At 36.1% G+C, this 22,948-nt stretch overlaps 1 protein-coding gene across 1 annotated transcript; it reads right to left on the bottom strand.

Moving 5' to 3' along the window:
• Positions 1 to 321: 321 nt before the first annotated feature.
• LOC142352844 (enkurin-like) lies at positions 322 to 22,248 on the bottom strand. The gene is made up of 5 exons (XM_075404996.1): positions 21,936 to 22,248; positions 20,897 to 21,060; positions 20,035 to 20,267; positions 19,153 to 19,247; positions 322 to 653 (listed from the first exon to the last, which is right to left on the bottom strand). Exons 1-5 carry the CDS (start codon positions 22,016 to 22,018, stop codon positions 434 to 436), a joined length of 795 nt encoding a protein of 264 aa, XP_075261111.1. The 5' UTR covers positions 22,019 to 22,248; the 3' UTR covers positions 322 to 433.
• Positions 22,249 to 22,948: the final 700 nt, after the last annotated feature.

Here is a 22,948-nt window from a genome sequence, read left to right as displayed (position 1 = left end):
AACTGATCTTGATTAAATTATCCGCTTAATTATGATAAAACATGCTGTAATACCGAGTGCTAATTAGTAATCGGATTAATGAACGAAAAGATCAAAAGGGAATAGATTGGGTATAATGACATTGGGTATTTTGGCACATTGCGTATTTTGTCATGCAACCGAATGCAATACTGGTCCAGTTTCACAGACGTTTGCGCCTGCTTAGACACCTACTCTCCCCACCCATTATTTTGGCAAATAATTGTAATAAAAGCCTTTTATCAATCAAAAGCGTCCAGACTTTGACCTACCAGCAATATAGACAATTCAGGAAAAAAGATCTAAAGATCATTTTTAATTTTTATTTTTAAGACAATTGGATAAACATTTTACACGTTGTAAGGTGCGGCGCTGTTTTTAGAAATCCTTTTGCAGAATGTGCGATTGGTCGAATTCAAGCTACGTAAATCATTCGGTGCTTTTCGAACAGCTCGATGTCTCTCTCGATATTTTTGAGTTGGGCTTCTAATCTTTCTTTGGTGTGTTTGCGGTAGAGGTTGTCGCATACAACTGGCAGACACTGGTACTGGAGCATGGCGTCTTCCCAGTTCTGTTTGAGTCCCTGCAAGATTTCGTCGTGTTCGGAACCCGTCACCTGTTTCATTGCACCGCGCCTAAATTAATAAAAATAATTATTTTGTTTGTGCGTAATCGCAGTGGAGTAACGTTCGGCTTTTATAACGCGTCCCATAAAGTTGAAATAAGCGAACGTTTCAAAAACCACAAATTAGAGTTCAAAGGTCAAACTTCAGATTTGAAACATGTAAAAAAAATTGATGAATGAAAACTTAATGGAAAAAACGTGGTCATTAAAATGAGCACATTGCTGCTCAATATTGCACGTTTTTGGAGTTTTTCGAACATTCGCTAATTTCAACTTTTTTAGACAGACTATAGTATGCAGTGCATTAACAGTAGGCTGTTCTCAACTGTCCTTTTCTGTCTGTCCCATAAAGTCGAAATAGGCGAACGTTCGAAAACGTCAAAAACAGGGAATTGAGCATCAAATTGGTCATGTCGAAGTTTTTTTTTCAATTAGCCTCTATTCATTAATATTTTCGGCATGTTTTAAATTTGAAATTTGACCTTTGAATTCTGTCCATTGGCTTTTGAAACGTTCGCTTGTTTCAACTTTATGGGACACGCTATATTATAGTTAGTCCCATAAAGTTGCAACGCTATCGAACGTTTCAAAGGTCAAAGTTCAAATTTAATACATGTAGAGATTACGACTTTGTTGTTCTTTTGCATGTTGAAAAATTTTCGAACGTTCGCTTGCGTTGCAACTTTATGGGACTAACTATAATATAGCGTGTCCCATAAAGTCGAAATAGGCGAACGTTCGAAAACGTCAAAAACAGGGATTTGAGCATCAAATTGGTCATGTCGAAGTTTTTTTTCAATTAGCCTCTATTCATTAATATTTTCGGCATGTTTTAAATTTGAACTTTGACCTTTGAATTCTGTCCATTGGCTTTTGAAACGTTCGCTTATTTCAACTTTGCGGGACACGCTATATTATTCCCCACATCTCAGACTGTTAATTGTGTGAGCATGAGTGCGCTTTTTCAGTGACTAAGGTTATTTTTTGCGTCTGAAACCTTCACGTGGAGCCATCATTTCAGACAAGAGTGGTCAGGCTATAGTCAACCCAAAACTATGGTTAAGTAAGAGCTCATCCTTACACTGACAGCCTGACGGAAGCAGGGGATCGGGCTATCGATCATTGTCGTGCTAATCACACACGTTGCCTCTCGGCTATCACGCCACAACGCGATGGCTCTCTCGATAATTGTTTGGCTAATATTTAGACTGAATCTACTTTCTTGCTTTTTTTGCTGCACCCGTGTCAAACCCTATATACGTCTATGTTCAGTACCGGACAAGTCTAAATGCATGTCTTAGAATTTTGGCTAAATTTGGCCAAGAGCTGTAGGTGTACAAAAAGTTAATTGATCATATTTCGGAATCAGTACTGCAACCCTTATGTCCAGCCTGTTTCAGAAAATTGTTCTCTTAATTTTGACTGCACTTGCAGGCTAAAAAAGATATCTTTCAGTACTGTTTCAGTGCTGTTACTATGATTCAGTACTGAATCGTCGATTCATGATTGGGATATAATGGTTCAGTTCTGAAAATCTAAGACACCCGGCGGGTGATATTAGACTGGAAATTAGACTTGTACAGTACTGAAGTTGACTTGGTGTTAGGGCTGGTTAGGTTAGGCTTTTTATTCTATCATATAAATCAAAATTTTTGTGAAGAAGGGAAAAACTAAATTGTATTAATTGACACCATTGCGCATTTTATTTTTAAGTTCTTAATTTCTGGTCTAACCATGATTTCATTTCGCAAAATAATGGTTCAATTTAGGGAATGGGTAATAACATGAATCACAACGCCTCTGGGATTATGGTTATCATAATCGGGGCTGTATCCAGAATATATCCGAATTGTCCACAACCTCGAAAATGATAAAGTAAACCAATCGCTGTGTTATCGCTCTTGGTTTACCGATTAGTGCGTATAAGTCTCAGTTAAATTACTAATGTGGTTAAATAAGTTATTAATTCACCAAGTTATGTATACAGTTAGAAAACCCGTTCCAATCTAATAATATTTAAAATATAAAGCTACAATATTGAACATCTATAAAAGGCTCTTCGTTCTCAAATCAGCGGGGATAGCTGGAACCTATGAGCTATACTAAGTTTGGCTTACCAGTTTAGTTTCAGGACGGTCGGATTAGATTTTAGAATAAAAACTAAAGTTTAGTCTGAGAGTTTGTTTGTGAGGAGAATGTGCGGAAGTAAGTAGAGTTTTACAAGTCAAAAATTTGGCTATTTTTTAACAGTTTTTCTGCCAACTGATTTTCAGGATTCTCGGTGTGTTCTGTTTTTTCAATTCAGAGATTTCTCTCTCTCCACTTCGTTTCGAGAGAGAACCATCTGCGCCACGTCAGATGGTTGACGACATCTGACGTTGTGGGATGAAAATAACACACCATTTGGTGATTCAGTATTTATTCACCAAGTTTGCTGTTTGTTTTAAGTGGCAGTTGGTTCTCCAGTAGCTGCTTCTTTTATGTTTGTGGTAGAAAGTACCATATGGTGCAAGAACCACGGAGCCAAAGTTTTCAAGTGTGACTCAACTCTAACTCAACTTTTTGTGACCTTGGAAGGTTTTAAAAGTGAACTAGAAAGGTGTTTCTACGGTTACAGCTCACCCCGATTTAAAGAACGAAGAAAGATTTACTACATCAGTTGTACATGGTCGGTATTAAAAAGTATTAGTGAACATTTAAAATATAAACCATCACCTTGAGTATACCAAATTTTTAGTTTTCGCTCTGAGCCATTTTTCGTTTAAGTTTTTTGGACTTGTTCTTTGCTTCTTCTAGTTTTTGTTCTAGCTGACGATTTTTCTTCTCTAATACTGCTATCTGCTGCTCAGCTTTTCTTGCTTTTGCAGATAGTTCGAGATTTGTTGTGGCGTACGACCTTGCAAGCTTGACCGTGTTATCTTCGCCCTGGCATTTGAGGCGATTCGATATCAAATATTGACGGCGCCAATAATCGTTGCTTGCCGCGCCGGTCGTTTTCCTTTCCAATTTCAGCTGTTCTAATTGGAGTTGCAAATCTTCTACCTCTAGTTCTCGTTGGAAAAGTTGTTGCCGGAATGTAGAGTTTTCTGTTATGAGGGCTGCATTTGTTAACTCATATTGCCCGTTCTCTTCATCAGGGAAGGCTGTTATTGCTTCATAAGGAGCTTTTATGTACGTGCATAGATTTTTGTTGTACAGAATGTAGCTCCTATTTTTCACATCGCGATCTTTTATCCTCCACACGTTCTTTGAGCTTGGGAGGGGGAATACGTTAATTACTGGAACCTCTGAAACAGGAACTTCATGCACGGTTTTTAGACATTTGTTGGTTATTGTTGTCTTCCCTTCTACTCTAAAACTGTTAAATTCCGGTTTGAGGCTGTACTTTAAATTATTCACGAATCTGGCGCTTTCGGTATTCAGCTGATCCTCTCTAACTTTTTGTGTTTCCAAACATAATTTTATGTTTCTGTGATCTTGTTCGGTTAGGAGGTCGTCAATATTGGAGAGTCGGATTGCTCTTCCACTGTGGTCTGGCATTGTTGCCGTTGCAGACTCGTGGTGAATATTCCAATTTGTTATTGGGTCGTATCCTTCGGGTTGACAGCTGGACATCTTCTTTGCTGGGTGTTGGACTAACTCGTTTGGTGCTGAAGTTGAGGGACTAGAGAAGAGTTTAACGCTGAAAGTTAATTTTTAGCTAAATGCTTTTTGTTATTATAAACTAGCTGGTGGTCTTATTATTTGCTAAATGCAATCCCACCACGGTAAAAGAAAGAATTAGAAGGAACCAAAGACTATTACCCAAAGAATGAGCTCTAATTCTTCCGCAAAGAAAAATAGGAAGGCATGAATCAGAGCGTGCAAAATGAGGAGTATTAGGGGTAGAATCATGATGAAAGAAAGAAATGAAACCAGAGCGGTATAAGCGGACATTTTTATTTTTTTAAGCCGTAGTGGTGTTGCGGGCATAAGGAATAATCGTTAACACCAATTTTCCGTTGTTTTGTATTGTTCCGAGAGGAAAAAAAATTTATCGCTAAACCTGCTATTCTCAGGAATTTTGCTCAAGCTAAATAGTTTTGTTGCATACAGGACATGACGGACTATTTGAAATGCAAATATTACAGAAACTATAGTTAGGGTGCGATAAAAGATGAGTTGAATGATTTAAAGATAACTGGGTTTTGATCCTATAGCATAAGTCACATTGATAATAAAAAACAATGGGAAAGGGGTACATTTTTGTTTTACACAGTGGGCAATGTGTATTTCTTTTATTTGCTATCAATTCTCGATAACAGCTAAAACATACAAAATGGTCTTGATAACCGTTTGTGGGGTGAAGTTTTTCAAAACGCTTACAAATCTTAAAACAAATTGGACATACGATTCCAGTGGGTGTATTGATCAAAGTTTGGAAAGGGGTTGTGTTTTTATTTCCCATCTTAAATGGCTTGAATGTTTTACTTACCAGGTTGGGTTTAACTCCAAGGATTGTCGGGGGTAATCGGGTAGTTACACACAGGACAGGATTTGAGGGTCTTGATACATTCTGTGCAAAAAATGTGGTCTTTGTGGATCTTGAAATGGCTAAGGTAAGTTTCGGCTACCTCCTTCTTGGTTTGTCCACAAAGATCGCATCGGAAATAGTAACTATAACTGGATGTGTATATTGGCTGGTTGCAAACGGGGCAATTGGGGTGGTCCCAATATTCAAATAACTGTTGTCGACAAGGGATGCAAGCAAAATGAGGGGGCTGATTTTTGGAATTTGCGTGCATTTTCTTAAATTTCTTGCAGGATGTGTAACAAATGGGGCATTCAACAACATTTTCGTCAGTAAGAGAGGATTTGGGAAAGAACCAATTATTTACATAACTTAGAATAGCAGACATAATTTTAAAGTGTTATTTAAAAAAGGCTGTGGATAGTAATTGGAAAAGTGTCCTTCAAATCGACAAGGCACAGGAAGAATTTCCACTGCGTGTCGTTGGGGCGTACTTTAAGGTTTCCCTTTTGGCTTGTTTCCTGATCTTCGTAATAAACAATGATACATGGTTCTACATCTTGAAGGCCAGGGCAAATAAGATCGAAGGATTTCTGGAGATACGTGATTCTAACTAAACGTTCTTTATTAAAAAAATACATTTTTGCGTTCAAAAGGAGAAAAAAGGAATCGAAGTAAACAGAGGGTCAGATTTTATTAAGATTAAATGGAAGTGTGGTGGAGACAGATGTTGACAAGGTAAGAAAAAAGTACCAAAAGGGGGAAGTTGGCAGGACTGTAACTTATCCGTCTTCCCAGGAGTCTAAATATTCAAAATGGATTATCAACGTAGGTACTAGTGTGTTATTGTCTACTTTTATGAAAGATCTCTGAAAAAATTGTATCTGTACTAACTTATTCTGATACGGTAGTATCATTTCTTATCAACAATCTTTAATTTAGGATTAAGGATTCTGAGTCTAGCGATTTTGGAACACATGGGGCGTTCTCCATAATGAAGAAGAAGTAATTCCAATATGGTGATGTTGGATAAACTGACATTTGCCAAGAATCATTGGAGTCAATTTCTTGAACGTCGATTATTATGAAGGGAGTTAGGAGGGGGTATGATTCAAAAGTGCGCTGGAAGCGTACAATCTCCACTAATTTTCCGTTCAGAAGGAACATTTTTGGGAATTAGTTACCTATTATAAGTCATCAAGGTTGTCCCGCCAAAAAGTGGGATTTAGATTAGCGAGAAATACAAAGAAATGCCAGTGATTAGAGTTTGGTGTCAGGGTTATAAATCTTGTCTCGCAAGTGTCCCAGTAGTCGAACTCGACTATTAGTTGAGGGGTCAATATATTATTTTCTGAAGAAAATGTTCTGGAAAAGCCGACTATTGACACCAATTGACCCTTATAAAGGGAGTGCATTAGTTGAGCTTAATTTTTTTACAAAAAATATTTGGTATAAAGCAATCTTGTATAAAACTGGAGAGACTATCACTATTAAGACGCAATCAAGTATACTTTGATATGGTTCCGGAACAAAATTGGTTTTAAATGTCAGTGTTATGATTAATAAAATTATAAAAACAAAATCTAAAAAGGAAGTATAAACGCACACAAATTCGATATCGTAGAATACGAAATTAATAACTATAACAGTTGTTACAATGGCTATAGTCATATACATGTAAAATTGAAATAGGCTTAAATTGTCATATAAAATCATTCTAAAGATAAATTTTTATAAATATCCATAAATCGGATTGATCTTGTCCGCGTAGTAGTCAAAGTCTACTCCGATGTCAATGAATGTTATGCTACAGTCAATAAACGCTCTTAAAAGCTTAAAATAATTAGGGTTACTGGGATAAACAATTATATCTAAAAGATCTTTGAAATGAAATGAAGCTACTCTAATATGAATAATACTGTGAAGCAAAGGCAGGTGAGAAAATATTATCTGTCCTGTATATCCTTCAAAACGAATGAACAATTGATTTGGTTGTCGAATAAACAATGGTTTCATAATTGAAGGGAAGTCATCACCTAAACAAAGATATAAGTGTTTTTTTTTTTTAATTATTTTATTTATTTATTTATTTATTTATTTATTTTTATTTTTTTTATTAAGTTATGGAGGGGCAATAACGTTTCCCGTTATTTGCGGAACAGGAGGGTAAAGTTTTTGTTTTCATCTATTTTGGTTTCAATTAGAGCGTAATTTTGTTGGGTTGAACTATACTCATGATAGTTTTCTTCATCGATATTATAGTTTGAGCTTACTCTTCTTTGTCGTGATGGTGCGGATGGTGTAGGTTTTCCTTCGGAAAAGATTGAAGTGAAAACAGAAAGTACAAATAAGTTGTATGTTGCTCCTAAGAGAATTTTCCAAAACCCTATGGTTCTGTTTGACATTTTGTGAATTTCGAAAGCTCTTAGCATTGTGGTAATCACGTCAAGTATGAACTTTATGCATAGGAAAACTGCAAAATAAATACCAAGTTTTTCCAGATAATACGTTATTATACCAAATGTTCCCGTAAATTGTGTCACGAAGTAGTTCGGGGACAGTAGGGAATCGAGATAAATTTGACGATTTATTCCCATTGCTGAGGAATAGATATCTTTCTCACTGTAGTCAATTTCCCTCGAACTTAGAACTTCATGTGAAATTTTTTGAAGTGCTGATTTGGAAGCGGAACTGTGCAGAATGTTGTCCCAAAAATCTTTTAATTGGTTAGGAGTATAGATACCTGCGCGTTGGGATTCATAGCCAACTCAATTTATGATATGGCCAATTGAAAGCGGTGAGAACAAGAAAGGAGTTTTGAATGGAACAGGGGCAGGCATCAAATGGTACCAAGATTTTTCATTATCTAGGTCAAGTTGGTAGGCATTTTTATAACCTCCAACGCATTTTACTTCATTGGCAAAAGGAAATGTTTGCCTAGTAATAGGATCGACGAACATTGTTCGATCATTATAATGAATAGAAATACGATCGTAGCAGCGTTCGAGAACTTTTAATGGCGAGTTTTTCTTTGGGCAGTGGTATAGCCAACCGATGCTACCGTCCGTGTCCAGAAACATAGACCGGTTGCCTGTTAGCATATAACCAGCTAGCCTATTGTTTTGAAGGGCTAACAATAAAATCGTTTGTTTTTGAGTTCTATCAAGTTCGCACTGATTCATAATAACATTATGCCAGGATTGCTTGATCCTCAAATAGTTGTGATAAATAATGTAATCCAGCTTAGCGGCTAAGTGAACCTCATAATCTAGCTCGTCTTCACCTACATGGGCCCAGGGTGTACGTGAAGGAGAGTGATGAGGGTCATCTTTTACCTTTCTAGTGTACCCGTTCCAACTCAGTTCTGTACCGGATGCTACCGTAACTTTGTGATAAATATGTTCACTTTTTAAATCATTAGGTTTGCCAGTCCTCATATTAAAGCCACCTGAATAAGAAACAAAAAGAGACTCCAAATTAGTTTTGTACAAAGGTTCTGGTTTACCGCACAATGTTTCAGATTGGTCTAAGACTCGCAACTTAATATCCATTTGGGCAGGTTTATGGGTTCCTGGACCTGTATACGGAACTTCTGATTTTTCGTCGCTAACAATAAAGTACTTAGGATTTCCGGCTTCAATGTCATGTTTTATCATTTTGGCATCTTGGGTAATTTTTTTGAAAACAAGACAATTCTCGGGAATGTCCCAAGAGTATGCAAATGGATCTAAAGATGTGGAATCACATCCTCCTTCGTGCAATGCACACGGCAGTTTCTGCCCTTGGGTGTTGTAGACTGACTTGTCTTGAACATTAACTTCTAACGAAATTTCCTGCATTAGAGTTTCAAAAGAGTAATGGCTTATATCGCCACTATCGTCGCATGAGGTCGATGAATCGTCCTCGAGGTCGGCTCCATAGTTTTTGTATGAAATTTTCCTATTGTTTAGTTCAATTTCAATGTCAAATTTATCTTGAAAGTCGTTAACCGTAAGTTTTCCCGTTCTGTTCGCTTGTTTGCATTGTTCTGGTGTGACAATTAGATGATAGGTAATTAAGGGTGCGTCATGGACAATTGATGAATGAGAAAACATACCGCAGTGATATTTTAAAACATTCACACTAACGGAACACATAACAGCTTTTACGAATGTGCGATAAGACCGTTGATAAATAGTTACTCTAACGTTGCGCATGTCAATGTTTTCAGGGCTGATACTACATGGCGCTACCTGGTTTAAAGAGTACTTTTTGTTTTCTTTCATTTGAGAGCAATCATAATGTATAACTCGCAACTTGTGCGACACATCATTGAGCTCGTCTATTTTTTGGTCAAACTGTGAGGGAAGGCAGGAAATAAAAGAAATAAATTTTAAGATAAGTATAAATTTTTAGGAATTTTAAGCATTTTAAGTTTGCTTACTTTATTTTAGAATTTATTTATTTATTTAAATTTTTTTTTTGCGTAGAGATGTCTGATTATCTCTAACTTTGGCTAATGTGAATTATAAAAGAAGTAAAAAAAAAATAGGTAAATATAAAGGTTTGTGACTTGGTCCAGTAATGTTGGACTTGTCTGTCCGTTACCTGAAACATATAAAACTAAGTGAAGCCAGCCTGATATCGGCTAGTCTGTTGTTTTCTTCTGTTTGACACTCTTCGATTTTCCGCATTGTTACTTGGATTAGGCATAGTATTATTATGAGGGTCACTGGAACGCAATGGACTAAATTCTGGGTTAGTTTGGCGTATGATTTGCCCATGTGAATGTGGTGTTGAACTCCTTGTTCTTTCCCTAATCACTTCAATATTCCTATTAGTGAGATGTTCATTTACTGCGCCAGAGGAGCTTCCTTCTATGAAGCCTGAGTCAAAATTTGTTGGTGTTTTATCTAAATCAACAGGGGTTCGATCAAAGTCGGTGATAGGCCAGAATTCTGTTTGCATAGGAATTTGAAAGGAATATCTGTTGACAGGTGTGTTTAGTTTTTTTAATTGGGAACTCCTCAAGTTTTCGTAGAAGGTTCCTAAGGAATCGTTATTGATACCATATTCAACTGTTAGATCTGGAAGTGTCTCTTCTGCCGGGTAGTAATCAACAAGATGATTTCTATGTGCAACCTTTCTAACCCTTTTGTCGTTATCAAGCTCTATTTCGTAATTCACGTTTGTAATTTTCTTTACTACCGTATATGGGCCTGACCTGAGCTCTTGGAGTTTTTTTGATTTGCCTAATTCTATGCTGTGGTTTTCCATCAGAACCTTTTGTCCAATTTCTAGTTGTTTACCCAATTTGTGTTTATTTCGATGTTTATGTGCCTTTGCGTTGTGAGCTAGGCTGTGTTTATAAGTGCTATTGTAAATTTGTTTAAATTGGTCTTCACGGCTTAGTAGTGAAGATTCTATTTTTGGCTTCAACAATTTGTCAATTTCTTTGTTGTCAGATTTTTGCAGTGTGTGTCTATGTAATGGTAGATCTTTACATAAGTCAGAATTGCATGTGAGGTTTGAATTTCTTAATAATCCTAATTTTAGTGATAGTGGAATTTGAGGTTTTTGACCAAAGATAATTTCATACGGTGAAATTCCTGTACTTGAGTTAGGTACTGTGTTGTGAGCAAAAGCAAACTTCGGGGCAAGTTCATCCCATTTTCCTCCGGCTTGTTCTAAAAACATCCTAAAATGTGCTCCTAAGTGTTTGTTTTGTATTTCAACTTTTCCATTCGTCCATGGTGAGAAGGCGGTTCTTGGGGCTGGAGTGATTCCTAGTTCGTGTATCCAACTAGTGAAGTTTTGATTCATAAACGCTGAACCTTTATCATAGACTAATTTTTGAGGTATCCCAAAAGACAGGATGAATTTTTCAAACGCTTTAATGGTGTCAAATGCGTCCGTAGACCTGACGGGGTAAACTTGAATAAATCTCGAAAATGAATCTACAATCACCAGACAATGGTGTTTTCCATTTGACGGTGGGTTCAAAGGTCCTTTATGATCAATGTGTACCGTGTGAAAAGGAAATGGTATTGTGTCGGTCCACTTTTCTAAAGGTGCTTCGTATATATCTTTCCGTTTTTGTTTATTTTTTTGACAGTCAAGACAGCTGGCTATGAGGTGCTTAACCCATTTGTACATTCCGGGCCAGTGAAAAAAACGTCTTATGTTTGCAAGAGTTTTATCTAAACCAATGTGTCCTGCTAACACATCGTCGTGGGCCAAATTAAATGTTTTGATGAATAGGGAGATTGGTACACAAACTTTGATTAGTTCAGTGTTAGGATCGTCTGTCTGTTCTTTGATGCAGAGTAGGTTTCCAATTATGCATAAATTTTCAAAGTTATTGAGATAGTTTGTTATAGCTTTCGATTGGCGATTTTCAATGGTTTTCAGATCTTTGTTTTGACTTAGAAAAAACGTGCGTATTTGTTGTAATACTGGGTCTTTCAATTGTTCTTCACATAGGACTTCAGTGTTTAGATCAACATTTTTTGCAAAAGAAGTTAGTTTCAAGATCAATTCTTTAGCATCCATGTTTTCGTCAAGTTTTTCAGGGAATGGTGATTGTTTTGTTAAGGAAATTTTATTTTGTTCCTCTTCTGCATTTTGTGCTGCAAAGATTTCAGCAAAAGTAAGAATTTCATGGTCTGGATCGTCAATTACTTGGCAAAAATTTTCATTATTTGCTTCAATAATTGTATTTGAAGGAGAGTTTTTTTTGCTATTAGCCTCTCCTGAGTTTAAAAAGGAATTGTTAGAAGTTTTTTCCAATTCATTGGTCTCAATTTGAGTCGCTGTTTGTTTTTGATCGTTTAATTTTTTAAAATGATTAATTGCAGAACCTTGTGAGAAGTAGTCGACAAGATTTGTTACTCCACAAATTGTTGCTTTGCTTGGTTTATAACGTTCTTGTGTCAATTGGTCGTTTTTGAATGTATACTTTGCTAGACCTGTTTTAGTTTCTTTAAGTATTGGGTAAAAATCGTCGGCATTGCCTTTTTCGTTGTCATGGAGAACGAAGTATTTTTCCTCGTTTCCATTCTGGTCGTAGAACGAAATGTCTTTTGGTATTTTTTTGTGTTTTAGTTGATGTTTGTCAAGATCTTTCAGTTTTACGTTTCTACTTAGAATGTCGGGAAAAGCTAGATTCTTTCCTTCAGTCCAAATGATTTTTAGGTTTTGGAACTGTGAAATCACTAATTGGTATCTAAAAAAACGATGGGAGAGTTTCCCTCGTCTTCCCCATAAGTACATTAGTGGTTTGTGGTCCGTGTAAACATAAACAGGAAATGGCGAGCCAATTATGTAGTGCTCGTATGTTTGAAGTGCTGAAATTACACCACATAGTTCACGTGCGGTGGTACTCATTTTCTGCTCTTCTTTAGTGTAAATTCTGGAATTAAATGACACTATTCTCTTCCCTTCAGGAAATTCCTGTACTAGGATAGAGCCAACGCCAATTGAGGAGGCGTCTACGTGAACGTGAAAAGGATGTTTTGTGTCTGGTATAGCTAGTATGGTGTCCTCACTAATGCGGTCTTTTATACTTTCGAAAAGTTTTTCATGTTCCGCTGTCCATTCGAACTTAGTTTCGGTTTTGGTTAAGTCGTAGAATGGTTTACAGTCTACATGCAAGTTTTTTATGTACATGCTGTAGAACCCTAAGCATCCTAGAACTCTCATTACATCACGTTTGTTTTCTGGAGATTTCAAGGCTTTGAGATCTGCTACCCTTTTCTTGACTGGTTGAAATCCTTCTTTGCCTACAATGTGGCCAAGGAACTGAACTTTTCTAAGAAAAAAACTTAGTTTTTTCGGGTTGCGCTTTTAAACCTGCTTTTCTTAATAATAAATGGTAGTTTTCAATAATTTCAAACATTTCGTTTTCAGTTTGAGCTTGCATGATAGTGTCGTCAATGTAAGTTATGGCTTGTTTTCGTTTTATTAGTGGTGCAAAATGAATAGTCATTATTCGGCTAAAGAAGTTAGGAAGACCACAAAGGCCGTAAAAACCTCTTTCAAATGTGTACTGTTTTGAACCAATTACAAAACTTACTAACTGTTTTGTCTCCTCGGTGAGGGGGACTTGATTGTAAGCTGAACACAAATCACTAGTAGTGAAGTAGTTCCCTTTGAGCTTAGTCAATAGGCTTCCTATTGGTTCTAGGGGCCATGAATATCTGCTGAGGTCAATAATTGAATTTAGATAGCGTGCGTCAATTACGAGTTTTATGGTATTTCCTTTAGGGAGGATTATTATCGGGTTAATGAACTCGGAACCCATTTCGTTTTCGTTTCCCATTTCACGGATAATACCTGTTTTGCACAACTGATCCAAAAGAATTTCTAGTTTTTCTTGATAATGAAGGGGTACTTTGGATGGTCTTTGTTTTGACAACGTGACGTTGGGCAATAGTTTTACGTTGAATTTTTGTTTAATTTTTCCAACATCATATTTATGTTGTGAGTATACGTCTTTGTTATGAATTAGTGTTTCCAATAACTGTAACAGTTTTTGGTCAGAGATGTCTGATTGGCTAAAATCAAATTTTTTAAGGAAAGTTTGGTCTGTATCTGAAAATCGGCCAATTATTTCTGGTTTAACCTCAATGGGTCGCAAACTATCCTCTCTTTCACTGTGGGGTTTTAAATATTTTAGATCGTCACTGAAATCAGTTTCTAATTCGTAATTGTCAGTAAAGTCTTGTTCACGCTTACGTTTTTCAGTTTTTTTCTGTTTATTAGTTTTGTGATTTGAAATAGTTTTTTCGGAGTTAGGTTTTATTATTGGAGAAACACAATTTTCACTTACATGAAAAACTTGATTCCAATCGGTCTCACTAGTCAAAAGATGGTCTATAAAAGCAAGATTGTCTACAACTGTAAAGTTTTTCTTTGGCTCAATCTGAATGTCCTCTAAGGTGTGACCTATTGGGCCTTTAGCAATGACAACCTTATTATTTTGCGGATTGTTTAACATTATAGGTAACTCCTTTTCCTTTTGGAAACATCTTACATTATAGGTATAAATACCTTTTTTCTGTAACTCTGATCCAATAATAAAGGATGTTCCTTTTCGGAAAAATTCGTTAGTGGGCTTTATGGTGATGACACGAGTTGTTTGGGGAGCTAGATGAAGTTGGATGTCCATAAAAACCGTTTTGTAGAGACTAACATAGGGGTAACTTTTAGTTTGATATCTGCTAAGTGAAATGAAAATGCCGGGATAAATTTTTAGTTCAATTTTTGGTGTTGAAATATCAATTGATTTTGTAGAGCTATCAAGAAAGTCCATTCCCAAAATGTTTGGCTTACATCCGTCTTTGGCTGAAACCCATGTTTTTATTTTCACGTTGTATTTTCCTTCTATGTCGAATGATGAATTGAAAGTAATATATCCCAAGAGCTTTAGTTTTTCTCCGTTAACGGCTACAGTGTTAGTTTTTATTTTGACAAGATCTAATTTTTGTGTTTTGCATATTTCACTGTATGTATAGTAGTTAATAATAGAACTGATTGCACCTGTATCAAGAAGGAACTGGGTTTCTAGACCGTTATTTTTATTCTTGTCTCCGACGGGTTGGTATAAGTTAATATAAATATGTTTGTTGATGATTTTATTAGTGTTATTAGTTTCAGAGGGTGACGGAGACTGGTCTAGTTTAAATTAGCATGATTGTTTTCATCATCGCTGAAATAGGAACTAGAGCTATTGTTCATGAAGTGCACTTTAGGACTTCGCTCTCGGCTATTATCTCGTGAGTTATAGCCACTGTTAGGTCTGTTACCTTGTCTATTTGAATCATTGCTTCGTTCGTTTGAATAATTTCTGTATCTCTGCTCACTGTTTGGTCTATCTCTGCTACTATTTCTATCAGACCTGTATGAATCTCTCTGATTTTGTCTATCTCGAGAGTCGTAACTACCTGACCGATGTCGGTTTGATGAAGTGTAATTGGATGGATGAGGAGAGTTATTCCTAATTAGGAGTGTGTTGTCTGTTGTTTTCACTTGGATAATTATCTCTTCTTCGATCGTTATTGTTCGGGTAATGACTTTGCTGTCCTGGTGATCTACCTCGGTTTTGACGATAATTATCTGTAAACTTATCTCTGGTTTGCGGAGGCTGTTTGTTTTGTTCTTTATTTTCTTTGCGTTTGTAGCAGTATGCAATTGTGTGACCAGACTTTCGACAATATTTGCAAAATCTGGTTTGATTTTGGTTCATTCGGGGGTTGTTGTTATTATATGTTGCGTTGATTTTGTGGTCTTTCATTAAACTTGTTAGTTCCCTGATCTGATTTTTTAGACCTTCAATTTCTAATTTGTTATCCATGCTGTTGGATGATGTACCAGTAAATTCACTGCTCACTGCAAAACTCAAATCTTTAGTCGATACATGATCTCTAAGTTGTTGCCAAGTGGCACCTACATTTTCGATTAGAAATTGATGTGCTTTCTGTTTTAGAGCGGGTGGTGTTAGTCCTCTAACAAAATATTCCATACTTTTTCCCTCTCTGAAGGCTTCATTGAAATCGGGATCCGGCCAACCTTTTTCTATTGTTTTGGTTAATCTGTGTATGTAACTTTTGATTAGCTCTTCTGGTTGTCTCCTTAAGTTTTCTACTTCAATCCGTTTTCTGTACTTATCCTTTTCATCTGTAAACCTGGCTATGAATTGCGTTCGGATGTCATTCCACGCTAATGCTGGATTCAATGATTCAAACCACTGCGCGGCGGGTCCTCGCAAAACCGAACCGAAAAGTGCTCTCTGCCTAGCATCATAAACTGCGGCTTGGTCAGGGTCAGCTGCTGGTCTAGTTCCGAGAGAGAATTGTATTTTTCTTATTATAAGGTTGATAAAGTCTTGTGCGTCCTCTGATGGGTCTAAACCGGTAAATTTTTCAAGTGCTATGTCGGGATATGCTACTACGTTTGCCATTTTTGATTAAAGTTAAGACCGTAAATTTTGTTTTAAAATTTTGTTTGTGTAATAATTTTTTTTTTTTTGGTTAAATAAGTTATTAATTCACCAAGTTATGTATACAGTTAGAAAACCCGTTCCAATCTAATAATATTTAAAATATAAAGCTACAATATTGAACATCTATAAAAGGCTCTTCGTTCTCAAATCAGCGGGGATAGCTGGAACTTATGAGCTATACTAAGTTTGGCTTACCAGTTTAGTTTCAGGACGGTCGGATTAGATTTTAGAAAAAAAAACTAAAGTTTAGTCTGAGAGTTTGTTTGTGAGGAGAATGTGCGGAAGTAAGTAGAGTTTTACAAGTCAAAAATTTGGCTATTTTTTAACAGTTTTTCTGCCAACTGATTTTCAGGATTCTCGGTGTGTTCTGTTTTTTCAATTCAGAGATTTCTCTCTCTCCACTTCGTTTCGAGAGAGAACCATCTGCGCCACGTCAGATGGTTGACGACATCTGACGTTGTGGGATGAAAATAACACACCATTTGGTGATTCAGTATTTATTCACCAAGTTTGCTGTTTGTTTTAAGTGGCAGTTGGTTCTCCAGTAGCTGCTTCTTTTATGTTTGTGGTAGAAAGTACCATATGGTGCAAGAACCACGGAGCCAAAGTTTTCAAGTGTGACTCAACTCTAACTCAACTTTTTGTGACCTTGGAAGGTTTTAAAAGTGAACTAGAAAGGTGTTTCTACGGTTACATGGTCATCACCACGCGGTCTCTTTTTTTGAGAACTTATCAAAATGAACCCCCCCCCCTATCTTAATCCCCAATTGCAAACAGTAGCTGCATTCATAGTTCGAAAGACAGAAAGAAAGAGGAACGGATTCTATTTGCATCCGTGAGGAGAAAAATTTTCAGGATAGAATTTGTTGACCTTTTTGGGTGATTTAATCACGCGTTTCATGCTCACTCGTGAACAACTGCACTCTGGGTCAATACATATTGTATAGTTTGTGTACTTTTGCAGCAGTTCTGCAAATCTCACTCTTCTAACATACAATACATGGTTTAAAAAGATTGTAGAGCAATTAGCGCTAAACTGGCCTACAACCCGAGGCTATGAGTTTAACCGCAATTTGACGTAAAATCAGCAATTTTTCAAGCTTAAATTGGCCATAAGGCCTTTGCGGATATAAATTACAAACATAAAACGACTAACGTCGGACATCTTGTTCTCGGACGACTAGCGTGGCGATTTAAATATGAGGGGCTGTAGCTTTGGTAATTTAGAATCTATTCTGTTCGGCACCGACTGTTTTTATTCTCCCCAGTTGCAGTTTGTGTTGTTATAAAGCAAATTACTATGTACAAAAATATCACGTGCGCTTAGGGGGTGGGCCGAAATTGAACAGATTCATAATTTGCTATGGGTGCAAAAATTTCAACCCAGGGGTTTCCAACCCCGAATGTATTAATACACTGAAGCATTAACCGCTCGGCTATTATGGCTTTGTTATATCTAATCTGGCAGTCGCTTTTCTTTGTTTCAGACTTAAATTCTAAATAAGAGCAATTTAGGTCACGCAAAAATCAAAAAGTCAAGCATGAATAACTCAAACGGGACGCGAAAATGAAAAAAAATATATCTGGAAAAAATTGGCCGATTTTGCCTGTAAAAGTTCGTAACAATTTAAGCAAAGTTTTCTTAAACAATTGCTGAGATAATAATGTAAAAATTTTTGATCGATTTTTTTCTTTCAAATTCAAATTTATTTTCACAGATGCACCCAAAAGGACTGAAACCTATTAAAAAACAATTGTTTTTTGTGTGATGTATCATAGTATAGACGGAACAAAAAAACAACTGAAAGCTTAATTTGAGCTTTCTTTCACTTTTTGATGGGTCTATTGAACAAGAATTGAGCACGAGGAATAGAAGTTTCGCAATCGTAGACTTTAACTGCGTTTGGCGTTTTGATTTTGCTTGTACAACTTTCTTCGGAATTTTTCTCGTGTAAAATTTGGCATTTGTCTAACGTATTTGTCAAAGCAAGTCAATAGTTCGTTACTTGAAGCAACTGCTCAATTATTACGACAACAAAAAATTAACCGGATTATTCATTTTGTAATTCGTCATTAGGGTGTTGATTTAGAGTTATTCTAAAAGCATAATGTGTGTGACAAAATGAACTCTCACGTCTCAATACTGTCGTTCAAATTTTTTGAAAAAAGGAATATTTATCATTGTATCATTGTCTAACATTGCTAATCATATATGTTGCCCCAAATACTCTGTGGCTCTTGAATGTGTTTTCCGGGCATTTCTTAGCTGACAGTTTTGGTCAACTGATTTTTTTAGCGACCAAATAAAAACTTATTTTTTTAAAAAAAAAACTGTTGACAAAATGGAGCGATAATGAGATAATTTTTACTGATTGATGAGAAAAAGGCTGTAGTGAAAAAATGAACTTTCACGTTTGGCGTAGTTTATCATCTTTTTGGCGAAACAAAATTTAGCGCCTTTGCAGTTTTTAACATTAAAGCTACCAATACTGCCTTGAAAAGTTTATCTGATTTCTTCTGCATCCTTACATTCATAACCGAGTTTTCTTGATATAAAAATTCAATTAGATTGATCTCTAGTTAGATAACAGCCAAAAGGTGTCGGGTAAAATTTTGGAAACACATATTTCAAAAAAACAGCAGGTTTTTCTAATCTAAGATACTTGGAAACGAGTGTTGTGATGTTTGTAGTAATTTATTTGTAATTAAATAGCCTGTTCGTTCGCATTCTTACTCCAAAACCCAATTTAATTTTTACTGTTATCATATCTGAATATAAATGGAGATGAAAAAAGATTGTAAATTCTGAAAGTGACAATGACGATGCCGAATCTTATTTGCGTTTAAAAAACGACAATACCGAATCTCTTTTTGGTTAAATACCGAACAAAAACGACGATACCGACGAAAAAAACCATAAGAGCATTCGTCGTTTTGGCTAGAACAAGACGACAATACCGACAATTTTTTATGTTTAAAAAGCGAAAAGTTCTCAACTAAGGAATGAGTTATATTTACCTCATGTGTTCTTTGACATACTGGTCATATTCTTCCTGTGCTTTCCTCATTTCATCAGCTCTTTTTGCAATGTAAACGGGGGTCGCTCCAAAATCCTAAAAAAACCAAACAAATAAAGTTCTGCCAATTGTTGTTTGCAATACAGGGATGAAATTTAATGTTATACAAGTCATGTCAAATCCTACAAAACAAACACATCGTGTCGCTTCAAAATTAAATTGAAGATCGAAAGACGGCAAAATTTGAGTTCAGAATTATTTTGATTTCCCCAATTTTAATTTTCCGCTTTGATTTTCTCAATAATCTGTAATATAAATCAACTCTAGGTCTTAAGGATATCTGCTCGAATATAAAGAGCGTGTTCAAACATGATTGGTTCCAATTTGTGGAAATAAAGAACCTGCATCGTTTTTACTGGGAATGAACAATACAAAAGTCTACCTGTTACGAACTAAATCTATTTTTTTCAAAGAAGGTGGCTGAGACATACAGACCAATTAAAATGTATTTAGTATAAGTACCCGGGTCGAGAAAAAATCGGAAAAATATGTAAGATAAGCGGTGAAAAGTTAGTTTTTTCACCGCAAATTTCGCACATAATTTTGCGGTGAAATGCGGTGAATGCGGTGAAATTATGCAAGATCACCGCTAGAGTAATCGGTGATCTTACAAAAATTCACCACAATTCAACGCTAAAATATGTAATTTCACCGCTTAATATTAAGCATAGTCCACTATTACAATGTTTTAAGATACAAAAGTGAAAACCAGTATAGTGAGTGCCTAAAAAATTACTCAAAAATTTGGTACCGGCAGAAGTCCGCAATGGAAATAGATCCATAGTCTTAATGCTGAGGCACAAAGAGCAAAATTTTTTCGCACCTTTTTATTCCTGTACTTGGGCACCAAACCCGATTCCTCAAGTGGAAATGTGTCCCCGTGTCTGGTGTCGGCCATGTTGGCAGCCGGCTTCTTGGGCACTGCCATTATGTTCTCAACGGCGTTGGTTGTGATGAAGTTCTTAGTCGTCTTTATGCCCATGAGGGGAGGGGCATCCTTCGCCCTGGGCACAGGGGGTCGTTTTCTCTCTTCGTCCGGGTAGTGGTATTTCTCAGCTAAACAATTTGAACTTAAAGTTACTGCTTTTGAAAATCAATACGCCCTAATAAATTTATTGTTTATTTTGTTTTTGAAAATTTGTATGATAAATACGCAATAAATCACAATAAAACAAGCAAAATGCCTTTAATGGAAATGAGATGATTTTTTTCTTCGCGAATCTCTTATCCTTAGTTATTGGGAAAAAACTTCATGAAAAGCAACTATTTAGTACTTGTTTGAAACTTTTTCCTGTCACCCGAGAACTATTTTATTGCATACATTAATGAAGATGTAGAATAGGAAGTTTGTTGAAAATTTCGAGAATATTTGAATATCTATTATCTTAAAAAAAGTTGCCAAGATCTCCCAAGACGTACAAAAATCAAGATGTTGATTGTCTTGTTAAGGTTTATAATTCGTTTCACTGGTGAAAACCAAAACTAATAAAAAGGATAGGGTTACACGTCCGTTTTTTTCCCATTATAGTCCCCACTTAGTCATACCCCCCCCCCCCTCCTCATTATAGGATATTGCTGTAATGTTGTTTGTACATTATGATCACTAAATTGGAGTGGGAGGGGGTTGGTATCATGGGGGGAAAACCCCCAATTCCCATATGGGAGGGGGGGGGTATTGGACTGACGTTCTTTGAGTTTGGGTTCCCCCGATCTCTTCTTTGTGAATGAGTGAGGGTCTACATCTGCATGTTCATTGGCCAGTCCCATTGTCTTGTGACTCTCCTTCTGACTCCTCTTCTGATCCACAACTGCTTCTCCGACCAAGTTCGATTTGTTCTTAGACACATATCTAATAACAAACAGAACTCGGTTTGATCCCAGAAAACATCACCCCGGTTCCAAGAATTTTACCGAAAAATAACAAGGAAAAGAGTGTAAAAAGTGTAAAAATATTAATGTCACCCTGTTATATGGGTCGAGATGTCAGCGCCGTTTCAGCACATTATTTTGTTAGATAAGTAGGAAATGCAAAATACAAGCACTAAATTGTCCAAAAACTGCTCAATATCCTTACATAAAAATTACAAAATATCCTTACTGAAATTCGCTGAAACTTTGTAAGAAATGAGCTTAAATTTTATCTCATTTTTTAAACAAATCCAATCAGTTTCCACGATTTTAGCACTGATTCCTGATTCGTGATCACCATTTAATTAGCCTTAACATTATTAATTATCGTTTTTCAAGAAATGCATTGAAATGCGCTGAAATTATGTAAGATATGTGCTGAAATTTTAGCGCATTTCTTACATAATTTCAGCTTATTTCTTGTAAGAAAAATTTACTAATATAAATTCAATCTAAATGCCGCTACGGAAACTGCGACACAGGAGTGAAGGGTTCGAGGCTCGGGTAATTCAAAATTTTTGAAAATTCTTTTTTTAGATAATTTTGAGAATTTTTCTCAGCCCGGAAATCAGGAAGGTAAATTTAAAAATTTAATATGGAATAAAGATGGAATCACTCATATTTATACTAATTTGTTTATTGCAGTATTCGCTTAATTTTACAGCTTCATTTTGCATCACTAAGTTTTTTCTACACTCTTCCAGTCTTCTTATTAAAATTACGCTTACTTCCCAATTTCTACAACCTGATTAAGGGTAGCACTAACGTGGAGACAAATATCCAAAATAAATTTGAAAACAAAATTTTAAATCTTACCTGTCAGATTTTTCGGCCTCTCTTGGTTTTCTCGGAATGAGAGCGTAAATCGACTCATCCTTAGCTTGTCTGTGATGCACCATTACTAACAGGCGGTTAATTATTTATAACTAATTATAAACAAGTGAGGAAAAATACCCAAATTTAGCAAAAAAACTCAACAACAATCACCAAATACTGAATATTTCCTTTTGATAATAACACGCGTGGTATTATGTACACACGTAAAGCGCCGTTGTTTTGGAAGCTTAAAATTTAATATATGGTTTTGAAAATTGATGAACAGATAGAGTAATTGTACCAAGGTATAGAGAACTCGAAAAGCACGTGTATAAATAAGCTACAGTACAATAGCTCAAACGAATGCAGTTATATACATAAACTTAAAAAATCATCAATTTAAAAGCGTACTTGCAAGATTGAGCTCAATGGTTCAAAAATTATTGCTTTGAGATAGTATTGCGTTAAATTTTACAATTATTAGTTGTGAGAAATAAGAGCTATCTGGACGGATAATTGGGACTTTCCCATTATAACCCCCCCCCCCCCCCCACTAAATTATAAAAATGTTGTTTGAAAATTTTTAAAATGTTAAAAGAAAATTTTGAAGAAAAAAAAATGATTGAACGTTAAAATTACCACTTTTCTGCAATTCTACGCAGTCACTACTGTAATCAGCTGGCTCTCTCTGTCAAAGAAATAGATGTATTCAATCTTTATTGGCTCAAATTTCAAAAACCGTCAGTGTTCTGTTTCATGTTTTGCTTCTCGATGAGTACGGTCATCACACCCTCCCCCTGACCTAATTTTTTTTCAATACATCTTCTCCTATATACTTCAATAAAGTGGCAGAAGTTGGGGAGTGGGGGGGGGGGGTTCACAACTGCTATCTTCGTTGTTATCCTGTAGCCGGCGATATGTATCCTAAAAGTTGATTTTGAGCGAGAGAAAAATCGGGAAATATTTTTATGACGAAAAACGCCATAATATTGCCATAATGATATTGATCATTT

This window comes from Convolutriloba macropyga, chromosome 14 (genome assembly GCF_964194025.1).
Source record: "Convolutriloba macropyga chromosome 14, txConMacr16.3, whole genome shotgun sequence".
Taxonomy (NCBI): domain Eukaryota; kingdom Metazoa; phylum Xenacoelomorpha; order Acoela; family Convolutidae; genus Convolutriloba; species Convolutriloba macropyga.
The sequence above is the reverse complement of the archived record's forward strand: the minus strand, read 5'-3'. Positions and strand labels throughout refer to the sequence as shown.

Coding starts and splice junctions, on each gene's coding strand:
- LOC142352844 (XM_075404996.1), bottom strand. CDS start 22,018: ATGGTGCATCACAGACAAGCTAAGGATGAGTCGATTTACGCTCTCATT. Junction 20,268..20,896: donor GGAACCCAAACTCAAAGAAC/GTCAGTCCAATA, acceptor CAAATTGTTTAG/CTGAGAAATACCACTACCCG. Junction 19,248..20,034: donor CCAAGTACAGGAATAAAAAG/GTGCGAAAAAAT, acceptor TGGTTTTTTTAG/GATTTTGGAGCGACCCCCGT.